Consider the following 24,848-nt stretch of genomic DNA (forward strand, 5'->3'; position numbering starts at 1 on the left):
TCCTGATAAAAACTGATCTTGGGAGTTGAGAGGTATGAATACTTTGAAATGATGATCTCATTTAAAAAGTAGTTCAAATAGGATTTAATGGACTGTGGAACTATGGTTTTAAATTAATGAGTGTACCTAGTAAAAAGCTTTGCACTGATAAGGAATATGAAAGGTCAACTGAAATATTATAATTGTCTTCATAGTTAAAGCATCTTACTTATTAATATGTCAATTATTTTGACAGCCTTTTTTCGGGGGCGGAGGGGGTGAAAGCAAGGAGCTGTGTCTTTTAGCATCCTTATGATATCATTATAAATCATTTACCAAGTGCTCACATAGACACCACCCGTGATGGATCACACAATCCAAATGCATGCATCATCTGAGCTTCAAGGAAATTTTGACTCAATGCTTTTAAGCCACAATTATATACCTAATACTGGATCTTGATTTGATTTGTCAAAACCCTTGAAAGTCATTACCCAAAAAGAAAAGGCAACAGACGTCTGGTCAATCAACTTTATTTTTAATTACCCAAATGTGTACTAACCTTCATATCCAGATACAAGGGAGGATACAAGAGGAAGAAAAGACAAGACTTCTACCCTCAAAAAAATTAAAATGAGCTGAAGACACATGGCCCAAGACAGTAAGACTTAAGGAAATATACTGAGCAGCACAAAACAACTTAGTACAGAGTAAACCCACACAAGGGGACACAATCAGCGACCATGGCAGGGAGTAGAGAGGGTGATTGGGAAATTCATCCTGGGAAATGGGATAAAGCAATGGACCTGTGTTCTAGTCAACAAAATATCAGTGGCTTATTGTGGACCTTGGGCAATGAAGTCCCACCTCTCTTGGCTTCAGTTTGCTCAACTCTAAAATAGCAAGTAAGGACAAGGTGGTGTCTAAGTTCTTCCAGCTGTAACAATACAGGATTCTAAGGACAAATGCACAGATCTTGGAAGATGTGGACCTTACAGGTAAGAGGAAGGACAAGCACAAAGCCACAGAGGTAGGAAAAAGCTAGTTTTTTGTGCCTGGGCAATGTATACTGTAGGATAGCAAGGACCTTTAACAAGCCTGTTTAACTACTGTAAAGATTCTGAGATCAGTGAACTTGGAAATGGGTGAGACAGAGTGCTAAGCTAGGTACTAGACAATACACAGGGATCAAAATGGAGAAAGAGATATTGTTTTCCTGTGGTCGGAAGTCTGACTTATCGTCATGCTCCCCACTTCACTCTACATTCTTTGTGTCTTCATGGAACTTTGTTACAACTCCTTCCCCAAACCCACACACCAAATAGAAGCAGAAGAGGGTGTGCTTACAGATGCCCTCTCTTTAGACCCGCACAAGTAGCCCCCTTTTGTGGGCCAGGTAGCCAAGAGCAGTTGCTGACAAGATGGTGGTCAATCCAATCAGCCTCAGCAGGCCGGGCACGGAGGGCAAATGTCTCTCCAAGAAGGTGGTGGTAATGGGCTTCGCAGGGACATCCTGGGTTCAGAGAATATTTGGTGTCAGTACAGGGCTTACGCACTTTGCTCCAGAAAGTCTGTATTTCTTCCAGTTCTCCGAACGTGACTCACACTTGCCAACCTCTAGGCCATGAAACACCACATTCCCTTTGCTCAGAACATTCATTCCCCGTTCCCCACCGGGCCCTTTACTTAACTAATTCTGACCACTAACTTCAAGTCTCAGTTTATACCTCACTTCCTTCGGGAGCCTTTCCAGTGTCCCCAAACTAAGATGACCCCCTCTTTTTACATTCTCAGCGTGTCATCTTCATGGCACGTGGGCTTTTTTGTTATCTTCTGTTCTCCCCACCACATGCTGAGCTCTGAAAGCGCTGCTGTACCATTATCCCAGCGGCTGATGCAAAGCAGGTGCACAATAAATATTTGCTGAGTGGATGCATCTGTGGTCCACTCAGTCCTCAATCCCATCTCTGACAGAAGCACTAAGAGAATGACTTTGGAGTGGCCAGGCTACTGTTTTTAACCTTACACTTGACAGACGAATAACTTTGACCCTTTGGACCCTTGTCCTCTATGATGTGTGTACTTCCTTCCAGGCAGGAAAATTTCCTGGGGTTTTATTACAAAATGATAGGTATATTGAAAATGCATTTTTAACCTAAATCTGCTCCATTTCATTCCACTCCTTTGTCCCCAGACAGGGGATACTGACATATCTTCCTTTCATTTCCTCCCCCCGATCACCAGGTTAGAGATTTATTCAACAGACATTTATTGAGTTCTTAATAAGTCCAGAACTCTCTGAGTAATATCTCATCCGACCAAAAAATAATTAATTTTTTCCTAATAATCTGCAAGGCATGTGGCAGCTGCAAATTTATCAAAGTTCTTCTAAATCCCTCACCTCTGCCCTAACCCGTGGCATCTCTTTAAACATTCATGGGTTGAATCACTTAGGGGAAGGTCTGTGAATATATACAAGTGTGTTCTATTCGCAAGTAATTATTTTTAGAGGAAAGAGATTGAAATTCATGATATAAAATATAACCTACCACAGACTCTGGTTCGGGCTGCCAGATTTCATCCTCTGGGATCTTTCCCATGGCATGCAGGATCTGAAAAGAAAGCGCATCTTGGTGAATAACAAAAATGACACCATCTTTCTCCTAATCTGCTCTTTAAATAAAGGACTAACAATGTCTTTTGGGATATCCATTAAAAACACGAGGGCAAAAGCCAGTGTAGTCCACTGAACCTTTGAAAAGATCCAAAAGGTCTTCCATCTGTAGCATAAGAAGGTCCAACCATTAGACTCACCATACATTTTAATAGCCGTGAACACGCCTTAATAGGGATGAGATCAGAGAAACTGTCGGAAAATATATAAATGAATTCTGAATCCTAGTGTAAACATGTTTGGTTCTATAATATTAGACCTAGGTTATCTCTCAAGTATAGCCATGGTGATCTTTTGCCCCATGGACTCTTTTTACCTTGGACTCATTGTTACTTTTGGGTTAAGGTGTTCATTTCACCTGAGACTACTGTTAAAAAGGTGTTTCATTGTCCTTCAGATGGGGGTTCATGGGGAATTGGCTCCCAGGATCTCAGACATATTTAACCTGTTTGTCAGGCCCATGAGTTGCTTCCTTCCCCACAGCCCGTGACCCCAGGCCTTACCTCTCGGGCTGCTCTCTCCCCGGCCTCCACAGCCCCCTCCATGTAACCACTCCAGTGTGTAGCAGTCTCCGTGCCTGCGAAGTAAATCCTGCCCACGGGCTGGCGTAGAACCCTTGAAAGCAAAGCAAAGAGATAAAAGTGGTCAGTCTCAGAGAGCCAGAGGAGAGCCTTCCCACAAAGACCAAGGCTGGTCCGTTTCCTCAGACTCTAAATGTCAGGAAGTCCATTGGCAATTTTGGAATAATGTTCATGAGTTCCTCCAGTTCTTACACGATCTTTGTCACAGACAAAATGGAATAAAAGCCAAAGTTCACTCCTGCACCAAGAGCTTACAGGTAAAGGGACTGACATCAATGGAGGTAAAATAAGTATTTGCTTCACATATGTAAAGTGAGGGACTGTATATGCCCGGTCATGGATAGCTGGTTCACCAACTTTGAGCGAGGGGACACGTGCCCCCAGTTTCCCACCTGGTCGTTCCACCAATGAACTTGGCAAATCACTTCCTCTCACTGAGCTCTGGCTTCCCCATCTCCTAAGGGGCATGATCCAATAATTTTTAAAACCTTTTCTATTAGTAACATTTAACAAATCTGTGAGTACGACTATGGCTCCAAAACCACCATTCCTTGAGCACTTAGCTCTACCAGTGTGAAGAGTTTCACTGCATTAAATTATAACAGTTAACATTTGGGGGGGGGGGCGCCAAACACTCTTCTAAGTGCAGTAATCTTTACCACAACCATATGAGGTCAGTACGATTATAACCCCCATTTTGCAGGTGAGAATATGGAGGTACAGAGGATGTGGTGGACACTGTGGTGCCCTGCCTAGACCTCCCTTCAAAAATGAAGGACCTTGCTGTTCCTCCCTGCTCTTGGCCCATTCCAGGCCCCCCTCCCCAGTCAACCACTGATCTGCTTTCTGTCTCTATAGATTAGTTTGCATTTTCGAGTATTTTATATAAATGGAATCATACAGTAAAAACAAAAAAACATGAAGGACTTATTCCCAGGTGCTGGAAGTGCTGCAGGAAGATGGCCTTCTGATGTCAGCCCTCTTTGGCAATTGCCTCCACTAAAGAAAATTGCCTGGTTCAAGGTCATGCCTCCTTCCAGCAGCAATTGCATCCAGTGACTGATCATCACAGGGCTATAAAAACCTGACCCCTCGCCCCAACTTGGGACATTTCTGAAGGGCCATCTTAGTCCTAGAGCTCCCTGAAGGGTCAGCTGAGGTCTTCACTGGAACTTCACTGGGAGAAACCCAACTTCTCTGTCTGCCCACTCCTGCTTCCTTCCTCTCCCTTCCACAGATGTTGATGCCTAGGCTCTCCCTAGTACATATCCTATATGCTCATCTTTGCTTCAGAGTCTGCTTTGCTGGGGAATCTAACCAGCAACAAAGACAAAGTAATTTACTCTAGGTCATAGCTAGTAAGTAGCAGAGCCGGTATTTGAATCCAGGTCATCTGACTCCAGAGCCCACAGTCTTAACCACTTGGTTATACATCCTCCCTCTATTGAATTATTTTTTAAATCTTTTTAAAGAACTCCATGGCATAGCTACAATTATCCATTATCCCATTTTACACATGAGGAAACTGAGGCTTAGAGAAATGTGTGCTGACTTGCCAAGACCCACTTGCTAGAAAATTGCAGAGCTAGGATTTGAACTAGGTCGACCAGATGTCAAAGTCTCTGTCTTTATGCTATATAATTTTCCTAGTGTATCATCATCATCACTAGTTAACAAAGAGTGCCCATATGCTACACAAAAGGACAGAGTGTCACAGCACTTAGTTTCTACGAGGGGCCGTTTGTTGTTACCCTGACAAAAATACCATAAGGGAAGCGCCATCAACATGTCATTATTCATCCTATTCCAGGTTTCCATTATATTCCAGATAATGGATGTGGATGTCCAGAGCTAACATCCAGGCTCTGTCTTAGTCAACACTGTATACCACTGGGCCTTTTACAGAAAACCAAATGAGTTGGCTTGAATTGGTGGGTTTTCCTTCACCTACCCTTATTGTTGCCATCAAGCAAAAAAAGGGGAGGAGAATAGAAGATACTAGAGAATACCAGAATGCCGATAATAATACATAGCATAATCTGGAATTATTCATAGCCAGCATGGGCTGGACAGCCTAAGCGTATTCAGGAAGGGTTCTCGGCAAGAGAAGGTAATTTTGCTTTTTCCATGCTCATTAAACAGTGCTGCTTTCACCAGGTGAATCACTGTTTTCAAACAGACGGAACCCAAATTGGAAACCTCTGGGAGGCCTGGCCAAATCCTAGAATTAAATATTAGAAGAGAGAATAAAGGCTTAGAGAATTAATCATGCTGACTACTGGAATGTAAAAATGTGAAAACCAAGAATTTATTTCAAACAGGCAAAGATATCTTCCCTCCACTTGTCATGTGGAAATCTTCTTCCTTTGGGGAAAAAGAAAGCCCCAAAACTGGGGAAGAAAAATCCCTGCCGTTTCTCGTGCAGGTGAGGGAATAGACACTATAGGATATTTCCATGTATACTTCTTGTGGCTGGGTGGAGTAAAATATTTCCTTATGTGTTTTACCACTTAATCACTAAAGTATTGGGTTGGCCAAAAAGTTCATTCGGGTTTTCATAACATCTTACAGAAAAATCCAACCCAATATTTGTCTAAGAAATAAACACTCATTTCTTAAAGTAAAAAATCTTAAGAAATGTGAGTTTATTTTTTTACTAGAGTTGTACTGTCAATACTGTCCTCTGTCTTCCATTTGGAAGCAGAACATTTACTGTGTACTTTCTAGGCCATGAAGATAAAATTCCTTGCAGTATCCCAAACGTCATGGACCTGAAAGGTCAAGGGAATCCCTGCGGGCCAGTTGTCCTTGCTTGGATTCAGAGGTACGTCACTAAGATATGCTCTGCCTCAGTTTCTACCCTACAAATTGAAGCTAGTCACATGAAGCCTGAAACATGGCCCCGAGAAGGAATAAAGATGAAGGAGGGTGCTGCCATGTCATCACAAATGCCTGATATGATGGGGTTTATCTTGCTTCTTTCATGTGGTCAGAGTCAGGCTAGTGCAGGTGAGTGCCCTTCCCCCCCCGCCCTGCCCCCCACTGACCCCATGGCTCCAAAGGCGTTTTCCTGACACTCCTTATGGGATTGAGCATGAAACTAGCTACCCCGTGGTCAGAAATCTAATCACATCACAAAACTGATGGTCTTTCTCTGTTGAGAGGTTAAGTTTTGTATTCCTAAATGTGTTTTATGAAGCAAAGGATCCTATCTGCCTTTCTTACTCTCTATTCTATCCTCAAAATCACCCATAGGGCCCAGCCGTGTAACTTTTCCCCAGACATTCCAAGAACTTGTTAGATTCCTGTAGGAAGCGTTTGCTCATATGGTTCCGTCTGCCTAGAATACATTCCCCAGTAGCCTTTCTCTGCCTTCTACAATTCTCAGGTGGTATGTGTATTATGAAGCCTTCTCAGCTTTCTCTAGGTAAGGCTAGCCCATCCCTCCCCGGGTCCCCATGGCATTTTCATGCCCCTCTATTCTTAGAGTACTTACCATAGTATGTTTGAGTCAATGTTTGATATTCTCTCCTCTCCCCATCCCTACCCTACCCCCTAACACCGTCAGCTCCTTTACAGCAGGGAGGGCTTATCTTGGTACAGGCAAACTTTGTTTTGTTGTGCTTTGCTTTATTGTGCTTCGCAAATATTGCATTTTTTTTTCACGAATTGAAGGTTTGTGGCAACCCTGCCTTGTCAGATGATGGTTAGCATTTCTTAGCAACAAAGTATTTTTTAATTAAGATATGTACATTTTTTTAGACATAATGCTCTTGCACACTCAATAGACTACAGTATAATGTAAACATAACTTTTATACGCACTGGGCAACCAAAAAGAAAATAATTTTGTGTGACTCGCTTTATCGCAGTAGTCTGGAACCGAACTCACAATATCTTCGAGGTCTGCCTATATATTGAAGTTTTCAGCAGAGTGCTTGGCAAATAGTTGGCACTTGGCCAATAAGTGCTGACTGAAACAATTACTATTGACATATTCTACAATCAGCATATCCAAAAATTAACTTAATGACCAGTAGCTAATCAGGTGGCACCCTCTGAATGATCTCATAGATGGTATTTTGCCATCTTCAGGAAGATGAGGAAAGTGATCACCAAAGCCATTATGTATCCTCTCACAAGCAGGTTTTAATCCTTCTTTGACTGGTTTTCACAAACAGATTGATTAGCCATTTACATTTACTAACACCCTTTTTTTGTTGCATACTCAGCCTTACTCATTACTCTACATTTCCTATTTTGTTTAGATTGAGCTCTTGGCATTAAATGATTGCTTCGTTTAGTATTACTTTCATGGTCATAATAATTACTACTACATTATTAATTCATACCTTGTTGTTGTCATCAAATACAATGAACTAAACACCAATGAGTCATACTTGGCTGCACAACACTGTAAATGCTAGAAACCATTGAATTATGCACTTCGAATGGGTGAATTGTACGGTATGTGAATTATATCTCAATGAAGATGTTAAAAATAACTTATGCTCTTATTAACATACTGATTCTTGTCTACTGTATGCCATCTTGTGCTTTCTCATACACCTGCTAAGGAAAGTGAGGTCCAGAGAGGAGAAGTGACCTGTCCAGGATGAGAAAGTTGGTTATTGGTAGAATCAGGGGGTGGAACCCAAGTCCCTTTACCCCCAGTCTAGAACACGATTTGCTTTTATAATGCTGTACCCATGTTGGCACTTATACAGTGCCCATTGAGGAAGTTCCACCGAGCCCTAAACTCACTATAAAGACACTTCTTCTGACAATATAAGTGAACCCTCTATCTAAATTCCTGTTCTTATGCTGCCACCTTCTTTGGTTCTATTGATTGGGATTGCTCCTTCAGAGGAATTAAGAGTCAAGGGCACCACCACGATGCAGAATTATAATGACTTCATTAGTGAGATTCACAAGATCCAAAGGAAATTGGGGATTTGGGGATTTTTTTTTCAGCATTTACAAGGAACAGGGGAGAAGAGCTACACGAACCTTCTTAGAGTTATGGACTCAGATTCAGGGAATTTCAGTTAGAACTGAGCCCACTTTTACTCTACCTTCCATATTGAGTCATGATCCCAGGGGGGAAGTAGGTCGTGTAGCAGCCCCCGGAGTACTGCTCCTCGCACCAGTTCTTCTCTTCATAGTGCACCGGCTGCAAGGCAGAGTGACAAAAACTCAAAGGAGACTCAAAGGAAGCAATCTAGTCTCGAATCAATCAAACACAGTCCAGTAGACTTCATATTGGAGAATCAGTAATTGTCTGAAATAGAGCCTTATTATGCCGATGTTTTTAGAGATAGGACTTTGGGCAGGTAAATGTCCTTGGTAATAGACTTCTAAGAAATTCTGACTTAGAAAGTTTTCTCACTTGATTCATTCATGTCCCAGGTACTGTTCATAAGCTGCAATTGTCTAGCTCTATGTTTAAATTGGCCTTACGTATTAAGAAGTTTTTAGTGCCTAATGGTTTCAAGACAAGTTTAAAAAGGGATTTATGCTTACTGGAGTAAGGAGGATGAAAAAAGTAGAAAAGCATGCCTGTTAAGGAAAAAGAATGACCAGATTCATGTTCTTCATGCAAGTCAACTTTGTTAAGAGAAGCTAGAACAGACGAATTAATGTTTTCATGGGACGTAGGCACTTCTGTTGATGGTGATGCAGGCAACTATCGGTCTGAAAAATATGTTTTTGCCATGAACAGGCAAAACATTAGCTGAGATTTTGCAAAGTTCAAGCTCTTTATTACAATAGCTAAACATAAGTGTTATCATTAGGTACTATTTTGAAAAGATAAATCAACATGGCAAGTCTTAAGAGAAAAATGTGAGCATAAAGATAGATTTGGAAAAGATGTTTTGTTTTAAAAATTTGCAGTCACACATGGGACTTCGGATAGTCATTTGTAACGAATCCTATCTACAAAGCACGAGGCCCTGTCTGAGGGGTGTAAGTTGCTCTGATGCCTCAGGCCCGGCCCTCTTCCCTCTCTGCATCTGAGGGTAACAACCATCTCGCGGGCATCCTTCTCTGGTTGTCTCCAGCCAGCCGATCGGATTTCATCTTTCACCTTTCCTTGCTCCCAGGACAAACACCAAAGCAAGTGCCCATCTCTATGCCAAGAGCAAACAACAGCAGGACCAACTCGTTTTTTTCTTTTTCTTTTTTTGGCCATGCCTTGTGGCTTGTGGGATCTTAGTTCCCCTACCAGGGATTGGTCCCTCAGCAGTGAGAGCTCGGAGTCCTAACCACTGGACGGCCAGGAATTCCCAGGACCAACTCATTTTTATCACCAGCAATTAATCATCCACATTCTTCTTAGGAAAAGAGACTTTCCCATATTAAAAATGATCAACTTTTTGGGAACTTGAGCACAATTGCTTTCCCCTCCCACTGGGGTTCCCTGGACAGGTTGTCGGAGAATCCTCAGTTCTGCACTGCCTCAGCCTGAGGGTGTCTCAGAACGTAACTTCAAAAAAGTTCGAGTATCTACCAGGGAGAAATATCTTGAACTGAATATTTAAACAGAAAGACCAGTCAATTTTAGCAGCTGTGGTAGGATTAATTTTTAATGTGTATATACTTTGGGTCTTGCTACCTCACTCATATGACGCTTGTGCCCAGAGGCTATGCTTATATTTAAACTTGTTAAATGGTATATGAAAGCAAAAAATGAAACAAAACACATTCTTCATTATTATTATGCTTCTCTCCAAACCAATCAATTCATCATTCTTGTTCATTTACTGAGGAGGAATCCCCCAAACCTTCAAGAGCATGTGTTTCACCTGTAACAAGTAACTCTTGCTTTAAAAGGATGAACAAAAATGACAAATTCAAAAGCCACAACAACTTGACTAGGAGGAAGCAAGCCACTGCAAAGCTGAGCAAAGTAAGTGTTTGGGGGATAAGATGAAGCCATGTAGCTGTTCAACTAGGTCATGGCGTGCACTGCAGAGATTTGGATTTAAGAGGCTTAACAAGTTAAATATTCTTAGCCCCTTTATTAGATTTTTCTCATGCTTTAACTGCTCATTTGGACATCCTTTTCCATTGTCTTCAAGTGCTGCACGGATAACTGGATTTAATAATAGCTTTCAAAAGGTGATGTAATCCGTGTCAAAACATTAAAACCCAGCAGTCTGGTTAATGGAATGAGAATGTCGGTTCATTGTTTTAAATATTGATGAAGGAGGTCGTTATGGCTACTGGTTATGGGCACTTTGGGCCCTTTGACTCTCACCAAATGCCCCTACCGCACTGCCTCCCTACTCATCCCATCCCACCTTTAACCACCCAGTGGGGAAGGGAAGTACTTTGAATTTGAAGATCACAGCTTCCTCAGGCTACCTGCCAAGATGTCTAGGAAACTCAGCTGACAGGGCTCACCTTGAGCCAATCAGCATGTCTTCCCTGCTACAGGAAGAGCTCTGAACTCAGGGACAAGGGTAGCACCACCTAAAACACATCAGTGTTGCAGGGTCCCTAAGCTGCCACTAGCACAGCCAGGGCCCATACTCTCTGGGACAACTCATAAGTTTACCAACTCTGGTGCAGACTCCTCTGAGAATAGATCAGGGAAAACATGAGCTCTAGAGCCCTACTTGCACAAGCCCATCCCTGCTAGCCCCCTGACAACAAAGCAAGATCTCTCTCCCTTAGGGAAGTGTTGGGAAGCCTTACGTGCAAAGCTTCTTGTGAGCCCAGAACTTTTGCATAGAGGTCACAAAGTTTCTTCAACCTATGGGAAGAGAGGGGGAAAAATAAGTGAAAATGAAGAAGGCAGAAAAAGTCAAAGATGTACCTATGATTCCCATCATTCAAAAAGATTCTGAGCTATTGCTTCCACTTGACATTTCATTTCAATTTTTTCAAAACAAGGCACCTTGTTCTAGTTCCAATATCTTAAATCTGTGAGGTCACAAATGGTTTTAAAGAAAAGGAAGTGACGCATTGCCTGCATCACTGGGGGCACACAGCAATTTGTTCATTCATTCAAGAAAACATTGTGTACCTGCTGTCAATTTCCTAAGCACTGGAGATTCTGGGAGGACTGAGACATGATTCTTGCTCACCTTCCTTTCTCTCCCCATCCCACTAAGAGGAAATGGGCAAAGTGGAGCAGGAAAAGCTTCGAATTCTGCTTCTGCCTCTTCCATGCTATGAGGTCTTGAGCAGGTTACTTAAACTCTCTGACCTTTAGTTTTATCAACAAACTCACCTGATTTTTTTCACTAATGATGGTAAAACAATGTGGTCTCAGGACCAGCAACAGCGGCTGCATCACCCGGGAACTTGTTAGAAATGCAAATTCTCAGACCTCATCCCAGACCTTCTAACTCAGAAACAGCAGTGGTGGCAACTGTGTTTTCACAAACCTTCCAGGTGATTATGTTTGAGAACCACTGATATAGAGCATATAAAGTTCCCAGCTCAATAACTGGTACATACGTAATAAATGCTCAATAAATGGTAGCTCTTAAGAAATTTAGTCTTATGGGGGAATTGGATGTAAGCCAAAAGTTGTAATTAGTCAGTTAAGGTATGAGATTAGACTTATTTCCATTCTGATTTTTATAGAATAGTATTGTTAAAGGGGATCTTACAGGTGATTTAGAGTTAGGCCAATGATTTCAAAAGTATTATTATTATTATTATTTTTTATTTTTTTTTAAAGTGTATTTTTTTAAAATTATTTATTTACTTTTGGCTGCATTGGGTCTTTGTTGCTGTGCGCAGGCTTCTCATTGCGGTGGCTTCTCTTGTTGCAGAGCACGAGCTCTAGGCGCGCGGGCTTCAGTAGTTGCGGCGCGCGTGCTTCAGTAGTTGCGGCGCGCGGGCTTCAGTAGTTGTGGCTCACGGGCTTAGTTGCTCCGCGGCATGTGGGATCTTCCCGGACCAGGACTCAAACCCGTGCCCCCTGCTTTGGCAGGCGGATTCTTAACCACTGCACCACCAGGGAAATCCCTATTATTATTTTAAACCCAGGAGCTCTTTCTACAAACAAAAGTATATGAAAATGCCTAATTTCCCCGCCCTTCTTCCCTCTCTTCCATCCCTCCTTCCTTCTTTCTCCCCCTCCACCATCTCTCTCTCTCTCTCTCATTTTTTTCCTTCTTTGTTTCTTTCTAATTTGTTTTTACGTAAATGGACTAGTTTGGCACAAGCAGAGGAACAGTCAGACAGAGTAAAGAAAATTAAATTCAGGAATAGAATCAAATACATAAGGGAATTTAGAATCATAAAGGTGGGTATTCTAAACCCATGACAAAAAGATTATTCAATAAAATGGCACTGGGACAAATGGCTACCCATGAAAGAAACAAAGTTGGACTCCTATGTGACTTCTTACACCAAAATATATTTCAGAAGGATCAAAGATTTACACATAATAGATGAAACCAGAAAAGTAATGGAAAATGGGTAATTTAAAACATAACCTTGGAATGGGAAAGTCTTTTCTATGCATGATAGACCATTTGGAAGCAATGATTTTAAAAACTGATCAACCTAACTTTATAAAAAGTTAAACTTTTATTATAGTATAAAATGGATAAGCCATAAATATGATCAAAAGACAAATTGGGAAAAGATCTGTCCCAGGCACTGTTCTAGGCACTGGAGATCCAGCAGTGAACCCACCAGACAAAACTTCCTACCTTCGTGGATGTTAATATTCTAGTGGGGACATTTTTTTAGTGAGTGGGTCAGTCAGACTTCCATAGCCCTGGCCAAGCACAGTGATGGCGATAGTCATAAAGCAGCATGCTAACGGTGGGGGGGAGGGTGCAGGGTTGTGAGGGTTAGGAATGTGCCATAACGTAATTCAGGGGCTCTTAGTTGGTAAATATGTTATCAGTGGTGGTGTGGGAATAAATAATTGGTAGTGGTGAATACTAATCGCTGAAAGAAATTGCCACCTCCAGAGAAACTAGTCCTTCTGTACCTATAATCTGTAATAGTTATGCATCATTCATGCAGGATATACTGCAGACTGCCCTGCAATGCGGTCATTTGTCTACCTGGTTATCTCCTCCCCAAGTAAAATTTCAGCTCCTGGGCTATATCCATTTTTGTATCCTCCATAGCTCCTTGCATGGTATCTTATGTACGATAAACTCAATAAATATTATTTCGAATGCTTGGTTCTTCAGTTATCAGCATTGTGCCTTTATACAAGACCCTCATAATGAACATAACAGACATGTTGTGTTGGGAATACACATAGTATTAAGCAGTCTTTAAGTTTAAAAGTTAAGCAAAGTTGAAAGTGGGTAGAAAGAAGAAAAGAAGGAGGAAAGAAAGGGAGATGGAGTACAGAGGGGGGCATGAAGGGAGAGAGGGGCAGACGAAATAAGGGAGGAGTGAGGGAGGGAGAGAGAGGGAGGGAAGAAAGAAGAGGTACTTTTTTCCCCCTACCTTTCCTCTTTGGTAAGACGGGTCAGTTTTCTGGCTTTGTGGGCAAGAATAAATCTAAAACATACAAACAAGAAAAAGGAGGGGAAATCAACGGCTGCTTTCATCCTGGCCTCATTTCTATAGCTACACATGTGCCTAGTGTACAAGTTAAAAGTGAACCAAAAGAAACAAATCATACACTATATAATTTTATGTTTCATGTTTTAACTATTTCCCAGTTACATTCCTGACACTAAAAGGCACCTTCTAGTTTTAGGGATTCAAGAGACTCAAAACAGATGACTGGCCATAATTTTTGCCTGGGATAATACCATGACTGACCCATCTCCCCCTGCAAGGCTGATGTTCAATAGGAATATGCCCTGGGTCTCAAAGGTCTATCTAAGATGTGTCTGAGACTTTCCATTTTCATCCAGCACTTTCTCTTTGGTTCTGTCTTCAAGATGGTATCTCCCTAGTGCCCAGCCTTTTAGAATCCGCCTCCATTTCTAGCCCTACGATTGCCTTCAACTTACCAACTAGCTTTGATCTCCCTGTTTTGACCCTTGGCTCTCTGAAATAAACTCATACAGATCCTAAGACCCATCTCAATTTTGGCTGCTCCAGGTAACCACCACCCATGACACCCCCATCTGTGCTGCTCTTCCCTGCCAAGCTGAGAACTGGGCTGGTCTTGGCTCCTCTCTAGTGGCACCTGGAAAATCTCAGCATCCCATGTAAATACCATGGATGCCTACACAGCCTCCACAAGAAGCCCTCTTAGTGAAACACCCTAAGTCAAATCTTCCTATCATGTTTTCACAAAAGATAGGTTCCCAGAATATATCAACCCCCAGTGTTAAACATGAAGCAGAAAACTAGTATAACAAATTTTCAAATGTTATTGGTATTCTAATTCCTTTCTAAATATTAATTTGTTCGGAGACATTATTTTTTAAAAAGCAATAAGATTTTTCCTACTGCTGAATTTGGAGAAGAGTGACGTTGGGAAAAAAATTATTGAACAAAGTTTGGGGCACATTTATTAACAGTATAGGAATACGTTGTCAACATGGGAGATCATCACACCACCATAAGCATGCCTTACCCTATTATGGCGGCATAGCTGCCATCAGGTTTGGTATCATCCAACGTGTAGGCAACTGGAGCTTCCTCTCCTTCGATAATCATGCTTCCACAGTAATCTTGGAGAAGAGCAAAATGGAAAAAGGCATTCATCACCCTATCAAGCTACCCTTAGCAGTTACAATGAAGCACACATTTTTCAACTTGAGAAGCCCAAAGGCTGAAAATAAGATATTATACCCTAAATATACAAAGTCAAACCAAGCTGATGTCAAAAGGAAGGCTAAGGAGCCAACATTTGGTGAAAAACTCAAACGGTAAGCCCCTCTCTGCAAAGAAGCAACGTGACATTATGAATTAATCCAGGCCAACATTTAATGAAATCTTGTTTTCCTTGCTATTAATACATGTGCCCCTCTTTCCTCTTTCACAGGAAATCAGATAAAACCAAAGATGTGTTAAAGAAACGCTAGTCTATTGCTGTAAAAGAGAAGGGACTGAACATTCACCTTTTACGAGGAGCCACTTATTCAATGCTAACTAGTTCTTGATTATCTAGAGACAGGGCAGAGAGGACACAGATGACTAAGATGCACAGAGTCCCTCCACTTTTCCACCCTCCTCCTTAAAAGGGAGGGGATGTATGTATACACATAGCTGATTCACTTTGTTGTACAGCAGAAACTAACACACCATTGTAAAGCAACTATACTCCAATAAAAATAAATAAATAAAAAGAAAAAAGATATCTTTGCTGGATATCGAAAAAATAATAATAAAATAAAACGCACAGAGTCCCAAACCCTCATTGCAAACAGGACCTCCGGAACAACTTGGAAAACAATTTCAGCTCATTCTGCACAAAAGTGCTTCTCTCGTTCCCCTCCTGAACAAAATATATGTAATTTCAACAAAAGAATACAACAGAGCAATGGTGAAAATGTCAGGGCAGAATCTGAAATGTTATAATAAGATCCTACTACAGTGTACCACTCCTCCTGCCCCATCATTTACTTGCAAATTGAGGTTGTTCGAACAAAATTATGGTGGAAGACCTGGGAACTAACGTTGTATAGAAAATCCAATGAGTGGGTTTCAAAATTTGGAAAAAAGAACAGAGAAATAACTTGGAGGGTATGCACTGTCCCGACCTGTGTGGGAGCAGACACACCTGTAGGCTTTTTGACCTGCACTTGCTTCTCTCTCTCTCTCTCCCCACGACTCTCCCCACTTTGCATCCATGAGAATCAATGTCCTAGTCAGCCACTGGATTGAGAGGGACTTGCATGCCCCTCAGGTGTACTGGGGCTAAGAAAAACATTGAGAAAAACTGAAATAGGGGGAGGAGAAATGCTTAAAGTTTGTCAAAGAATTTAAGAAGATTTAAGAATACAACAGAAATAGTTAAGGAATCACCTTGTTATAAGAAGACAAGAAAGAGGACAGGATGTGATAAGAGAAAAGAGCAAGGGCACACGGGTCACTTGGGGTTCTGCTGGACCGGACAGAGGGATCATGCAGAACACCAGGCTGGCTGGGGTGGAGGCCCTGCTTTCTGGGTGGAGGGGCTCCTTGGACACGTCCTTCACAGCACAAAGTTGGCCTCTGCACCATGCATGTGCACTGGGCAGAAGTGAAGGAACAAGGGGGCAGAGGGAAGAGTCCTGTTCATGCCAGAACAAACCATGTGGCATCAGTAGCAGTTCTATCATTTGTAGGTAGAAAGCTCAGGAGCTCTGCCCATGCACATGGGACTTCCAGTTAGCTTGGTTCAGCCTCACTCTTAAAAAGGAAGGGCCATTCAAGGACATCTAGACATTGAAAAAAATTCTTTAACAAAAGAAGCAAAGACAAAAGCAGAAACAAACTAACAAACAAAAAGGAACTCTCAGGAAAAAAAGACAAAGAGTAGAAGAAATTTCCCCCAAAGTGGCAAGTAGCACTCTCAAGGAGAAAAGAGAAGATATTGTACCTATGGGAGGTAACAAAGAGGACTATTCAGAATAAAATAATTCAGGAGAAGCTTTTTGAGTGTGAAGTGTGGAAGGAGGAGTTCTGAAAAGACCATCACATTCATCTGGAAGAATAACTGACATTTACCAAGGACAAAATTACAGGAAAAATAATGAAGAGAGAATATCCTACCAGATATCAAACATATTATAAAGCCACGGGGATTAAGATAGTACAGTGCTGCCAAAGGATTAGAGAATATAAATCTGTGTTCTCCTAAGTGGGGTGTGCACACCTAGATTGCACATCTGGATAGTGGAGAAAGATATTAGAAATTCTTATTTTTCAATTCCAGGTTTTCAAAAATGACTACTCTTGTATATTTTATAATAAAAACAATACACTTTTTTCCAGTGGTCCATGTACATAATTTAGGAATAAATATATTCAGTGGTAGCTGATGTTTAATTTTTTATATATAGGGCTATAAAAAATATTTGGAACCCAGTGACAAAAATCAGTGGAAAAGAATTGTTGGTCCAGAAAAGCCGAACGTAGATATATTTCATAGGAGAATGAAACCATCATAAAAAAATTTTTAAAAACTGGTACACTGGGAGAAAATATTTGCAACACATACAGAAAAAAATTAATAAGCACAGGATAAATAGATAATCTACAAAATGATTTCACACAGCCCTGAAGCCTTATTAATGATGAAACTTACAAATTATAGATAAATGGGACATTTTCCCCTACTGATTGGCAGAAAGTTAAAAATATTATTAGCTGGTCTACCCAAGTCAATTGACTTCGTAACTGCACTTTTACAAATTTATCAAAAGGAAATGCTCCTATTCAAATCTTCAGAGCAATATGAAGGAAGCTGTTTATTGTAGCATAGCGTATAATAGCAAAAACTTGGAAGCAATCGAAATGCCTATCATCAGCATACCTATCGGGTACATTTTGATAGAGCCATACAATGAAATCCTGTTTATTCAGCTGTTTAAATGAGGTAGATTTAAATGCACTGATGTGGAGAAATGTCTGTGGCATACCATTAATAGGAAAGAGCAAATTTCAGTATAATGTGTATTATGTTTTTTTAAAAAAATGGTTTGGGGAAAGTATATAACATTTATTTAAAATTATATTTGCATATAAATGTTATGCATATTCTTTAATATACATTTAAAGTATATATACATTTCAATATATAGGTACAATATATTGAAAATATTACCTGTGCCTACAATAAATCTCTAAGGATAAACAACTTACATTTTTAACAGTGGTTCCCTAAGGGGAGGGGCAATTGGAGAGGGACATTTTTCATACACTTTTATTTTTTGAAAGTTTTATCGTGAATAAGTTCACTTCTGTAATTTTTTTTTTAAAAGCAGGTACTGCTTCTGTTATTTTAAACTTCAGTTGAAATCATTTAGATTTAAGGGAAAATAGAAATGGTGCAGATGAGCAAAAGCGAGGGATACTGAAAGATATAAGGCTTTGGCAAGAGCCTGCTCTCTCCAGGTAAGTGGGGATGGGAGGCAAAGCTAAGGTGGCTGTGATGCACCCCCCGCCCCTGCAGGGACCCCGGGAGGGCAGGGTGCTGACGGTGAGGGAGGCTGAGCTTAGGATGATTTGGTGGGAGACCAGCAAAGAAGAGGGGGCCCCTCCTTGTAAACTCACAAAGATATTACACACTTAAGAAACTGGAAAGCATTTCCTGGGACAATCATTCTACAAGCCAGCAAGAACTGGCTAGGGCTACCTGTATCACAAGGCAAAAAGTTACCTTGTCTTTAATAGTCCAAACCACGCTGCACTTATAAAACAAACAAACAGTAATCTTGACCGATTGATTGATTGCTGAGTGCCTCATATGTGCCAGTCACTGTGCTAGGCTGTTTGGGGCTGCAAAAATCACCCCCTTTGAATCTGGTTACCTCATATTCCCTGTGCTTTTGTATTACTCATTAATCACAGTGCCTTTAGGGATGGCGTTGAAAGTCTGACGGAAAGCAAAGACCTTCTTACAAGAGTTAACTTCCTCAGATTTCATTCCCTTATAGAATCCTTCAAAACATTGTTATTGAATTGCTTATCGACGTTAACAGGAATGATATTGGATGTGAGTCTTGGAGCCCTCCCCTGTGTTTCTATAATAGGCTAGGTAACACCAACAGTGAACTCAATACATTGTAATGCAATTATCAGTTTACAAGACTGGCTTCCTCCCAAGTCTGGATTTTCTGGGCAAGGAAACATGCCTTTGAATTCCCAATGCCTAGCACAGCGCCTGTCGTACAATAGGTGCTCAGTAGTGGTTGGCTGAGGAAACACATTTCTCAAAAGAAACTGAAAATGCTTTGAAGAGGCTCTCATGTCTACAGTCATTTTTTAAAGTGTAACTCAAGGCTCATTACCAATAAGGACCGAGTCAGACCCAGCCTCTTCTTGAGGATGAAGAACTTGGGTTTTCTTTTTTTTTTTTAATTTATTTTATTGAAGTGTAGTTGATTTACAATGCTGGGTTAATTTCTGCCATACAGCACAGTGATTCAGTTATACATATATATCTATTCTTTTTCATATTCTTTTCCATTATGGTCTGTCACGGAATACTGAATATAGTTCCCTGTGCTATACAGTAGGACCTTGTTGTTTACTCATTCTATATATAATAGTTTGCATCTTGGGTTTTCTTTTTGATACTAGTACCTAACAATGAACTTGCCTGGCACACTGCAGACCTAAGATAAAGGTCTGCAGACAGGAATGGAAAGCTAGAGATTCTCTCCATAAATAAAGGCATTCTGAGTCATTAAGAGGAAAAAAAATCTCCGTTCCACAGTCCTAAACCTTATCCACTGCCAGCAACCAGCTGTCTAAAACGCGTGGCCTGGACCACGAGAGGAAGCAGCTTAGCACCAGCAAGCTCTCCATGGTGGGTCACTGCACCGTCCTTTGTGAAAGATAGATTACTTGTTCAACTGATGCACCAATCCAATAATAGTCCTAAACAGAATTTCCTGCAAAAGGGGAGAATCAGGAGGCTGCAATGTGGTGGAAAGGGGTAGATACAGGAAGAACCGCCCTAAGGTAAGAATATGAAACTTTTCCCCCTTTGCCTCCAGCACATCCTTCCTCTCCCTTCTGCAATCTAGCTCCTCATTTCAGTCCATCCTTCCCTTTGCCCTCAGTCCCAGGTACTGAGGGTTCTTACGTGGAGTCCTCTTGGAAGAAAAGGAGCTGTGATGAGAGTCGATGTGATAAGACTCTAGCATTGTGCTGTCCAATACAGTAGCCATGCGTGGCTTTTTTACATTGGAATTTAAAGCTATTAAAATGAAATAGCCATGTGTGGCTTTTTATATTTGACTTTAAAGCAATTAAAATGAAATAAAATTGAAAAATTCAGGTCCTCAGTCTCACTAGCTACATTTCAAGTGTTTGATACCCACACACGTGGCTAGTGGCTGCTGTCCTGGACAGAGCCGCTCTGGAACATTTCCATCGTTGCAGAATCTAGTACTTTAGTGGGCATCCCTGTAATGTTCTATCCAGTAGAGCCACACACTTATTGAATATATATGAATGCATAAATGAATTTAATTTCATATAGTAGAATCTTGACACTAGTGAGAAATTGCCTGGAAATTTTCAGAATCCCCACCGTTGTGAATGGCTCTATAAACTCATACTTTAAAAACCTGTAGCAGAAAATGTTAATAACCTATTTTCACAAGATTTTGTGAAAGGATTAGTAAACTTTATACTGAATTATGAAAAGAGTTGATCATATTCTAAGGAAACTTAATTGCATGAGTGTGTGCCAATGTACTTTACTCGATGGAACTGACCTTAGAAACTGCATGAACGTTTTACGTCCGAATTCTAAGAAAAACAGTTACACACAAATGCTGACTTTGCACCAAGTTTCTTGGACCTTTTAAGCAAAGAAAAGTACTCACCCTTATTCCTCCAGAAGGGCTCTTTATAATAAACTATGCACTTGATGACTGAACCCAAAGGCACACGAGTGATCAGCTGGTTTCTCATCATTGGCAGAGGGGGATTGAAATGAATCTTCATGCCCAGAACAGGAGGAATAGCGCTAACCACATACTTAGCCTGGAAGAAAAACGGCGTGGTTAAACATTGCTGGTGGGTTGTTTTTGCTCTTTTTCTAATGTTTCTCCCTCATTTCCCCTCGTACCCCACTCAATCTCTCCTTAAAAGAGAAACTAGAAGAATCAAACTTGTTAGAATCAAAATGAGCTCTCGTTGTTCCCTCGCTCAAAACCTCCAATGACTTCCCATCACGCTTGGAGTCAAAGCTAAGTTCCTTACAGTCACTTTCAAGGTCATATATGAAAGGAACCCCTGTCACATCTCTGATCTCACCTTCTGTTACTCTTCCCCTCAATCCTCTTAATTCCACCATTTTGACTACCTTGCTGTTTCTTCAACATGCCAGGCTTGCTCTTACCTCAGGGCCTTTGCACTGGCTGTTTCAGTCTACCTGAAAAACTATTCCCCAGAGAGCCACCTGGCTCAATCCCTCATCTCCTTGGGTTCTGTGCTCAAACATCACCTTCTGAGTGAGGTCTTCCTTGATGACCTTATTGAAAATTGCATGACCAATTGTCCCACCTCACCTTCTGGCACACCCTCTCCCCCTTCCCTGCTTGGTTTTTTCCACAGTACTCATTACTATTTGGCATAGTCTATATTTTAACTATATACCTGATTACAACTTTTCTCCTTTACTAGAATGTAAGCCACATGAAGGCAGACAATTTTATCTGTTTTGTTCACCGCTATGTTCCCAACTCCTAGAATAATGCCTGGCACATACGAGGCACTTGATATTTATCAAATAAATATTTTCTTTGATTTTCTAATTATGTAGGAGCCCAATACAGAGGGTTGATAATAACGTGTTTTGTAAATCTCCCCCCTCACCCCCAAATATTATGGTTCTGTTCTCCTTTCTTTCAGATAGAGGTAGCTTTTTCACTTTTGGCAAAGGCATTGTCTACGAAGTCTAGAATATTCTCGGCTTCATTTAAGCTCTGGTTATCTATGGGACTCTGGTCTCTTCTCCCTGGTTTAAGGCTCTTGGTTACCTCGTACACCTCGTGGTTTAGGGTCTCCACAAGGACGTTTTCTCCTGTCTGGTCAACGTGGATCACAGGCCTCTCCAGCTTCACTCGGTCCCCAAGGAGGTCCATTATCCGCTCACTCACTTGACCAGATCCACCCACAAATTTCCTCTCCTGGAAAGAAAAAAGGACCCAAGAGGTGGGTAGGAAATATAGGAATGGATATAAATTGCTAAGTTGCTAGTTTTCCTCACATATCTTTACTGTGTGAGGTATACAATTTCACGCGGCCGTTGCGGGTAGTGTCTTTCACCATTGTTTTCTAACCAATGATTGCTGGCTTTCAACAAAATTACAGGTTTTCGAGCCTTCCAGGCTATGTTCTGATGGCCTCCCAGGCTCCAAACTCAGCTGGACATCCTCAGCCTGACTCCCATGTCCCACCTGCTTGGCCGAGACCCCTGCCCTGTGTCCTACCTGCATCCTTTGGTTGAGTTGCTGGGCCACCACTTGCCTGAGCACACCTAGGCCTGTTTCCTGTCTCCTTGTTACTCAGTCTCAGAATCTTGCTGGCCCACCCATCCCCAGGCCAGCTTACTCCCTGTTGCAGTCTGTCTGTCTCACCCTGGGTCAGGTACCTGCTGTTTCTGTGGCCGCTGAGGCCATTTCACCTCACTGCACCCACCTGCAAAAGCTTCCAAATGTTCTGCGTGATTGCGCACACAGTTGCGCTGACTGTCTTCTCCTAAATTTTCAGTTCAGTTAATTTTTAAAAAGACTATTTCAAATAGGTCTAGGAAGAAGGTCACGGAGGAGGGGATAAGAGAAGGGAGGGGGAGAAGGAGAAGAAAGAGGGTGATGAGGCGGAGGAGTGGGCAGGAAGAGGAAGGGAAGGAAAGGAAAATGACTGTCGAGGAGATTATCTAAGAACTCTAATCCATTTCCTACTGTGCCCAGCATAGCGCATTATACAAGGCTGGGGCTCAGGAAATAGGCACTGAATGAATGAATGAATGAATGAATTCCATGTGGTGCGTGTGTTTTAAACTGAAAATACGTTTCTGACTTTTTTTGTTCAGCTTTCCAAGAAGTACTCAAGTTATGTTCATCAGCTGGTCTCTTACAAACTTATCAAATAATCATCGGATGTATATCCAAATGGAAAGTTGCAAAAGTACATAAAAAAGGAGACAAGCCTAATTTTAAAATGACATTGGCCACTGGGTTGTCACACTGGGTACCTAACAACAGACTGTCCCTTTCCAAAGTCACTTTGAGCTGCTATGATTAAGCTCTAAAAGCCACAAGCCTGCCTCCTGCTCCAACCTTTCATGATTGAAGGATGATGCCAATCTTTCATTTAGGCAGTGGTGGTTTTCTGTTTGAACGGTCAGGGTATGAATGGGTACCTGCCCTCCATTGGTTGTTGACATGATCCTGGCACTGCCCCCACACTGCTTCACATACCACAGGAACCAGAGAGCGGAGACCTCATGGGTCTCTGCGGTGACACACAGGTTCACAAAGAGAGTAGCAAGCTGCTTCGAAGACCTGCTCAGGAAGAAACAAGAGCAAAGCTGGCAAATGCAGGGGAGCATCTTCTTCAGTCTCTGGAAATTATTCAAGCAGTAAACTTACTTGGCTAAGTGGAGCACAATTTAGCAAGTTGCAGAAAATTGTCACTAGAATCTAATATTATAAAACATGACATCAGAGATTTGGGGAATAGGAGACATATTTTCCCCTTAATCAAAAGACCTAGCTCAGAATCAGCGTGTATTCCATATGCTATGCTGTCATCACTTGCTACTCTCCTAGGCATCCCCATCTCAGTAAAAGGCATCACCATTCACCCACTTGCTAAGGCCAACACTCCAGAAATCAACCTTAATTTCTCTCTTTCCATCACTCTCCCACCATCCAATCCATCAGGAAGTCCTGTTGTCTCTCACCACATCACTCCACCTTCATTACCACCAAATTGGCATCATCTCTTGCCGGGATGATTAGAATTATTTCCTCCAGACTGGTCTCTCTCGTTCCACTTGTCCTCACTGAATATCTATTTACCACACTTGAAGCCAAAAGCTTTTTATTGCCCTCCCCTCCGTGGTGCTCTTTCTATAGTGTAAATCAAGTCATGTCATTCCCTCGCTTAAAACTTTCCAGTGGCATCCTATCAAAACCAGAATAAGATTCAGATCTTTTACCATGGCCTCCAAAGTCCTAAGTGATCCAGCCCATGCTTACCTTTCCTATCTCATCCTGTACCTTCTCTACTTATTCTAATGTCCCCTCAGAAAGATGAACTCTTATACGTCTATAAAAATGAGCACCAGCTTCTATATTCCCAGCACCCTGGCATTCTCTATCATTTTACCATAGTGTGGTAGCTTTAAAACTATTTTCACTGTCTTAAATTATCTTAATTATTGGTTTATTATTTTTTATTGCTGTCTCCCCCACTAGAATATCAATCAGTGAAACAGGGATCTTAACTTTCTTGCTCACCATCATGTCCTCTTTAATAAAATAGTGACTGGCACATAGTAAGCACTTAATAAATTACTTGTTAGATGACTGAATGAATACATGGTTGATGAGAAATGTCAATCAAACATTACTTTTCTTTTCTTTCTTTCTTTATTTTGGCCATGCCACACAGCTTGCGGGATCTCAGTTCCCCAACCGGATTAAACCCGGGCCACGGCAGTGAAAGCCTGGAATCCTAACCACTAGGCCACCAGGAAACTCCCTAAACATTATTTTTAAATGATCCATAATGCTCAAAGGATATGCTAGGTGCTGTACCAAGTACAGAATTAGTCACAGTTATCTAGTCAGTTATTTTACTGTCTAATGGAAGACCAGCTCAAAGAATGGATGAGGGGAAAAAGTGATTAATAGAGTATAGATAGACAAACTTTTGCTTGAGGTTGGCAGGTAAATGATGAGAGGTTATGTCCTATCTGGAGCCACACCAGAAGGTGAATGATCTCCTGCAATTCCAACAGCTCAGTGAAATCTAACAGATCCTAAAATTCAC

General features: G+C 41.4%; 1 protein-coding gene across 1 annotated transcript in view; it reads right to left on the reverse strand.

Annotated features, from left to right (window-relative positions):
- Positions 1–496: 496 nt before the first annotated feature.
- The window catches only part of MAOB (monoamine oxidase B), a 111,697-nt gene continuing 87,345 nt past the window's right edge, over positions 497–24,848 (reverse strand). The window contains exons 6-15 of the mRNA XM_036839709.1: positions 23,212–23,353; positions 21,827–21,976; positions 20,669–20,828; positions 14,758–14,854; positions 13,671–13,724; positions 10,935–10,992; positions 8,309–8,406; positions 3,157–3,268; positions 2,529–2,591; positions 497–1,492 (exon numbers count right to left, since the gene is read on the reverse strand). Coding sequence (XP_036695604.1) covers positions 1,340–1,492; positions 2,529–2,591; positions 3,157–3,268; positions 8,309–8,406; positions 10,935–10,992; positions 13,671–13,724; positions 14,758–14,854; positions 20,669–20,828; positions 21,827–21,976; positions 23,212–23,353 — 1,087 coding nt within the window. The 3' untranslated portion in view covers positions 497–1,339. The remainder of the gene's footprint in view (positions 1,493–2,528; positions 2,592–3,156; positions 3,269–8,308; positions 8,407–10,934; positions 10,993–13,670; positions 13,725–14,757; positions 14,855–20,668; positions 20,829–21,826; positions 21,977–23,211; positions 23,354–24,848) is intronic.

Source organism: Balaenoptera musculus, chromosome X (genome assembly GCF_009873245.2).
Source record: "Balaenoptera musculus isolate JJ_BM4_2016_0621 chromosome X, mBalMus1.pri.v3, whole genome shotgun sequence".
In the NCBI taxonomy this organism is placed as follows: domain Eukaryota; kingdom Metazoa; phylum Chordata; class Mammalia; order Artiodactyla; family Balaenopteridae; genus Balaenoptera; species Balaenoptera musculus.